The sequence below is a fragment of the Hippopotamus amphibius genome, chromosome 1, assembly GCF_030028045.1.
Source record: "Hippopotamus amphibius kiboko isolate mHipAmp2 chromosome 1, mHipAmp2.hap2, whole genome shotgun sequence".
Taxonomy (NCBI): Eukaryota; Metazoa; Chordata; class Mammalia; order Artiodactyla; family Hippopotamidae; genus Hippopotamus; species Hippopotamus amphibius.
The window spans coordinates 173,213,975-173,220,881 of record NC_080186.1 but is presented as its reverse complement, the minus strand read 5'-3'; the positions used below and the strand labels follow the sequence as shown (position 1 = coordinate 173,220,881).

Genomic DNA, 6,907 nt, shown 5'->3' with positions numbered 1-6,907 from the left:
ACTCTCTTCAGGGCAATCCCTCAATGCTATCTGAGAGGCTGTCTTCTGGGCTTAAGTCCTCAGCAGGTCTGCCACATAAAACATAATTCTCAACTTTTAGGTTGTGCAGGTTTTTTTTCAGTCGACACTTTGAAGTCCCAAAGCCCTGCCCCAGTCTCTTCTCTTAGGTGGCGTGTAAGCCTCAATTGCCTAATCGTCTTAGGGAGCCCCCCAGATGCAGGTACTTAAATTTGATTTTCTCCTGTTAATCTATCTCAGGTCAATTTAATTCTTAGATCAGCCAGAAGAACCTAGAAGGGTAGAGGAAAGTTTTTTCTCCTTTCCCACTCTCCTAAGTGGATGTTTAGAATAATGCCTGGAACATGGCAGCTCTCAAAGTTCCTTAAATGAAGAAATGGATGCTTCAAAAGACGAAACTTCAGACAGGACCAGCAAGACGGGAAGAAGAGGCATTCCTTTTATTGGCTGGGTGCACAGTAAGCAAGTCGCTGGTGACGTTTTGCAGGCTGCTTCTCCACGGCCCCCTCTGCCCCCACCAACCAGCAAGGGTTAACCAGGCAACCACCTCTTATTACTTCAGTTACTGAACTGACCTATTGTTAAAGCTCTGACAGGCAGTCCTCAAGGAGGATACATCCTGCTTGAATAATTTAGGCTGGGGCACAGGCCAGCCCACACAGCGCATCTGTGCCAGAGAGAGGCTGTCTCAGTCCCATCGTTTGCTGTATCTACAGCGGGCTGCCCATTTTTCAACCCCACCTAGTTACAGTCCGGATAGGAAAAAAAAAAAAAAGCCCAAATTACCAGGAGGCTGCTTATAGGGCGCCGGGTTAGGCAAATATTTCACCTGCTTGGCCAATTAGCTTCCTCTCCCAGTAAGACTAGTTCAACAGGTTTCCTTTTTCTCTTCCTCCGCCTTCTGGGTTGGGGAGAGAGGCTGTCACTTCGCTTCGACCCTCCCCCTTCCCTCCCTCCCGGCTCTGCCCCGCCTGCTCGGGCGAATCGCGCCGGCTCCAACGTGTCCAGGTTGGCGGCCCCCGGCGCCGGCGGCCCGGATGCGCCAAGCAGCCCAGGGCGCGGGGAAGGGCGCGGAGGGTTCGCTGGGCCTGCGCGCGGGACGGTAGGAGCCGGCGAAGCGGGAGGAGGAGGCTGTCTGAAGGTGCCCTCCAGACGCGGCCCTGATGACTGAACTACAGCAAGATGTGGACGACACAAAGCCTGCCAAAGTGCTGGGGAAGAGAGAGGGCAAAGTTGGCTCAGCCCAGTAAGTATCCTCAGCTGGATCCCATCCGGGGCGGTAAGACGCGCGCTGCCCCAAACTTCTCTGCCAGGAATGAGTTGGGAGTGGAAACGGTTTTCTGGAACTTTAACGAGGACAGCCTTGTGGCTTGAATTCTTTCCGTGGCGCCCGGTCGCTTTTTTGCCCCCGATTTCGTAGTGGAGAAGAGGCACGGCAGCGTTTTCAGGAATGCACTACAGCTTGCAGTCCGGTGGGGCTGGGGATTGTTTGAGCCGAGAGCACGACTGGTGTTTTATCAATGCCAAGGGAGGTCTGGGGCGACCTTTCAGCTCTCCAAGCCACTTCAGGAAACAGAGCGCTTCACATTTATTCCAGCTGTTTTACTTCTTAATGACGTGTGTGAAGATGAAGTTGTCCCGTAGGTGTCATCTGGTCACTAGCTTTACGGAGATGTGTATGTCATTTTGTCATTCGATTCCGAGCGTGAGGGTGTTTTTCCTCCATCCCCTTCACTGTTACCGTCAAGAGAGGAAAAGTAGTGGAAAACATGAAGTACGCTCTATCTTTCCCCCTCAAAGACTGCCTGCCTTTCTTGGGTACTTAGCACAAACTCGTTATGCACTTTTTTTTTTTTTGAGAGAGGGTGTGGGAGTGGGGTGGGGAAGCGCAATGAACATATAATAAAATACAACGCATCATGAACTGGGTTCTGACTATCCTCTTAAGAGTCATGTGCGTAATAGAATTTACACATTGTTTGGCCTATAAACTCTTCTGGTTTAAGAAACTGGAAACTCAAGTATGTGATAAGAATTAGCTTCCTGTAACGAAATTTATTTCTCTTCCGTACTTTAAAAAAAAAAATCCAGAAGTGCGGTTATTTATGTGATAGTTATTCTCAAACTCTTAAGAAGGAAAAGAATCTTTTAAGTATTTGCTCATTTTCTGTATCGCTATAACATTAAGTGTGATTAAGGTAAATATCTCAAAAAAACTCAATTTTAATTTTTTATGGTACCAAGCTGTTGGGTATCTAAAATGCTTTAATGATAGTAGTATAAAAAGATAATAAATTATTTAATAGTAAAGGTTCAATCCGAAAAAAAATTCAATCCCCATTCATTATTTCAGCATTTACTCATTTTTAAAAACACAGCCTGGTTCCACATAAAGAATTGTGTTTATAAAAGCATTTTCCACCCATTTATCGAAGTTTGGGCTGATGTTTTGGAGAAAGAATAGCTTTTATTAGCTGCTTTGATTTGTGGTTTCAAAGGCTTTGGTCATGTTCTCTTTACGTGTCTGCTCTCCTTGGCTACTCTTCCTTTTCCCCTCAGCATTGTCACCTTACGCTGCTGTTCTTTCCCCTTTACTGATAGAAAAAAGATGATTGATGGAAAAATTGCTATAGGTGTAACTCTCACAAAATGTTCCTGTTTCCTCACCCAAAGATAAAATCCTTACTTTATACTAATAATTCAAACCCAAGAAAGAGATAAACGAGCGCGTGACGTGTTTCCTTTGCACTGAATCATTCTTTTGTATACCTTACTGACCTGAAGATGTGGTATTGTGGCTAGTCTTGTCACCATTTCGTAGATGTTTGAGGTAACAGGAGCAGCAAGTGGCACACTCAGGACTGGCACCCAGGACTCTGAACTCCTAGTTCAGAATTTGTCCAAAGGCAGTATTTATTTCCAGCTACACAAAGCAGAAGAATTCAAGTCTACCCAACAGCTGTTAAGTTTTAAATCTTCACATTGCTAGTTCTCTAGGTATTTAGTCAAGGAGATCATTTTGATTGATGGAAAATGCCTGCTATGGCATTTAGACTAATTTTGTTAAATTAAAACTCTTTAGGTGTTGAGAAAATAATTATGTAGAAAATAAGCTCAACCACATTGAAGCTCAAGGCCCCGAACAGCCAGCCCTTCATTTGGAACATTCAGTTTCACAAATTCATTTCAGTTCTGTAAATATTGGAATACCTACTATTTGTTCCATAATGGTGGGGAATACAAAAATGAATGTCATTTGGTATCTGTCCTTCTGTAACTCCAAGAGCAGCAGTGTTGAGGGGAGGCACATATGGTATATTACAGTACTTCAAGGGATGATGGTGGCCAGTGCCACCTTAAACACACAAGTAAGATATTATGAAAGGTTTGGCCTGTAACTGAATCTTCTCCACAGTTAGGGTGTTTATCCCATTTGGCAGTCTTTGGTTTATTGAGTCGCTGATTTTTCCCTGCAAAGTGGTAATTCCCAGGCCTCCTGAAGTCATTTCTGATTCAGTCTAATATTTTAGACACTCTTTTTTTCTGAGCTCTTAAACTCTTGCTTTGGTAACAATAAAAGTAATTTAAAGACACAGATACATTATCACAGTGATATATTGGTGTGATAATTCCATATTTGAAATCATGTTGAGTAGCAAAATTTTTATGCTTAGAACCCCAGTCTAACTTCTCTGTTTTGAATTTTATATCTTAGATTAATTATCACTAAGCTCAAAGTTGAAGTCTGAGTGTCCCAAGGGACATTTTCTTCAAGCGTGTTAGAATGGCTTGCTCCTCCCCATTCTCTGCATCTGTAACTTCACCCACATGGGCCTCCCTCACCTAGGACCTAAGCCTCTTAATTAATCATAGCTGCCACTTATGGAGAATGCTTGCTGTGTGACAGGCCTTGTGCTCAACATTTCACATTCACTTTCATACATAATCAGGTTGATACTATCATTATCTCCATTTGACAAGTAAGAACACTGAAACTGTGAGAAGTGAAGTAACTAGGCAGGCAGAGACACAGTTAGTAAGAGAACAGCTCAAATTCAAGTCCAGGACTCCTAACTCTAGAGCCTGAACTTGAATCTTTATCCATACTCCTATGCTCCAGAATCTATGACAGCCCTCCATGACCTACTGTAAGAAACAGGCTCCTCTGCCAACAATTTAAGACCCTTAATGATCTGGACACACACAGACCATTTTAACCTGGTTTCCTAATACTAGTCAGCTTGCACAGCTTCTGTAGCCAAACAGTCACACTAGCAGCCCTATAATTCAGAGGTGATAATGCAGAAGAATAAGGAACATGTGTGCCAAACATATACTGAGTCAGATTCCATCATTCTTCCCTCCTCCTCAGCTCTGGTACTTTGCTCGAGCAGTGCCCTCTCCTTATCACTGGCCACACTTTTCTCACCAGTGCTCACCTTGTATGTATGTGTTCAGCCCAGAGAAGTTAGCTGATAATATCATTATTAATTAACAGTTAATGTCTATGTAACGTTTCGTGTGTACAAAATACTACTTAAAGTTATTAACATATATTAATTCACATACTAGTTCAGTATACATTAGTTAACTGCCCCCAAATAGATGGCAAACTCCAATCACATTTTTTCTTATTGAATTTCTCAAAGGACTCAGCAGATAATCACTTTCAATAACTATCTGTTGGTGAACTGTGGAGGCTGAGACCCCGTCCCCCCCAGTTAAAGTATGCACTGTGCTTATAGCTGACTTTCAGTTTGACTGTCTCAGGGAAGTTATACTCTGAATTGAATTATCTATCAGTAGCAGTAGAATTTTTTTTTATTGTATCACAAGAATCTTTAATTTTACTTTAAAGTTTACTTACGGTGGTATAAGTAGCAGTAGAATTTTTAGGTACAATTACTTGCCCTAGGGCTATGTCTTATTTATTTATCTTTGTGCTAGAAGTGAGACTGCACATTTACTCATCACTAGAATACATATTTGATTTAAAAATAACCCCCGCCTTTTTTTTTTTTTTTTTTTTTTTACCAATAATTGGTAGTTCTAGCTGCATATTTCCTTTTGAGATCCTAGTTTTTACCCACTTTATCATTTTCATTCTTAATTTTATGTTCACAATGCACAGATATTTCTGACATAGGCTTGACTTTTTTGACACACATTTTATTAGATACACTTTTATTTCCTAATGTTTCTGATTTAGTAATGGCCTAGTTGCTTTAAATGAATTTCAGAAAGTATGTAAAACTAATACTGATATATTTCTGAGCATTGATTCATATTTCAAATAATGAATTAACATCACACATAACATGTACTTCTAATGCAATTTGAATTTTAAACATTTAAGCTTGGGACGTAAGAATTCTACAAATCTGTTGAATTTCATATACAGTATATGAGAAAGAGAGGAGAGAAAGAGAAGTGGATATACACAATGTAAGCAATTTACCTTAAAAGAAAGTTCTCTGGGATTATCAAGAAATAATAATGATTTTAGGGACATATTTTGACTTTGAATAGTGAATTCAAGTAAAAATAAATTACCTGCAGTGAAAGCATTTATCATCCAACTATACTGTCTTTGTGCATATTGTTGCTACTTGACAGTTAGAATAAGGGTTGCACTTGGGGGCTGATCTTGTATTGGGAGTGAGAGGAACAAAGATGGATAATTATTGAGTATAGCTTGATGTCTTAGTCCTTGCTTAAGTCCAAACACTGAAAGTCCTATTTAGTGAGAAAATCTTTGTAAATTATCTGTATATTATATATCATTTCATATGTGTTTGTGTATTTTTTTTTCTTCTTTAATTCTAATTCTAGCTCACTGACTCTGACAGGTTGCCTGCATACTTTTTTAATATAAACTTTGGAATAAGAGGAAACAATTTTACCATATTAGAAAATATTAAAATTATATTAAGGTAAAACAATCAATTGAGGAGTTTGAAAAGATGGAGAAAAATACAGTGTTCTGGTTTTAAATGTTTTGAAAAGAAATTTAATGAACCAAATCAGCTCCATGGCTAAATGTTAATATCACTGGAAATTGCTGATTTGTCAGGGCACTACAGAAGGACGTTAAGAATGCAGGCTCTAGGAAACTAGGGTTTGAAATCTGACTTTCCTATCTCCTAGAAGTTTGGCAAGTTACTTAGCACCTCCAAGCTTCATTATCTGTAAAGAATAATAAAGTCAGCTGTGGGAACTCTCTGGCATTCCAGTGGTTGGGACTCTGCTTTCACTGCCGACGGCGTGAGTTCAGTCCCTGGTTGGGGAACTAAGATCCTGCAAGCCGCGCAGTGCAGCCAAAAAAAATTAAGTAAGTCAGCTGTTTCAATTAGGCTTGCTTTCAAGTTTAAATGTGAAATGTCAGAAATTCACTTCACCTGGTGTCTGACTCCGTCAGCACTCCATAAGCCATAGCTGTGGTAGTCCTCACTGCTGAAGGTCTGGGACATGCTATGGGGTGGGAGGGAGGGTGACATAAAATGTAATGAAACAAAATAGTCAAAATTCAAAAGGCCTAACTCTTACAGTCGCAGGCACCAGTGTCCTAGTAAGTGAGCCTCTGTTGCATCAGCTAGACCTACAGGGCACTTGTGACAGCCGCTGAGCATTTCCATGAATCCGACATGGCATCCTGGTTTCTAGTTTAGGCTGAAAGGATCTCGTGCTATAACTCTTTAGTGACCTACCAGCTTATTTAAGTGTTGCTTACTGATTTGCTCTGCTCACATCTGTTGTCCAGCGCTTTTATCTCTGATTGGTTGATTTCTATATCCTGCATCCTGGCCCTGAGCTTTTCTTTCATGGCTCCTCAGCTTTGCTGAGTTGTTTTCATTTGCTCAACTTCAATAGACCTCTCCTCCAACATCTT

The 6,907-nt window shown here is 40.9% G+C and overlaps 1 protein-coding gene across 2 annotated transcripts in view; it reads left to right on the top strand.

Annotated features, from left to right (window-relative positions):
* Nucleotides 1-735: 735 nt before the first annotated feature.
* GRAMD2B (GRAM domain containing 2B) overlaps nt 736-6,907 on the top strand; it is a 59,712-nt gene continuing 53,540 nt past the window's right edge. Inside the window, exon 1 of one of the 2 annotated variants that reach the window (XM_057736358.1) lies at nt 736-1,264. In XM_057736358.1, the coding sequence (XP_057592341.1) occupies nt 1,182-1,264 (83 nt within the window). In that variant the 5' untranslated portion in view covers nt 736-1,181. The remainder of the gene's footprint in view (nt 1,265-6,907) is intronic. The other variant, XM_057736352.1, reaches the window with a different exon arrangement.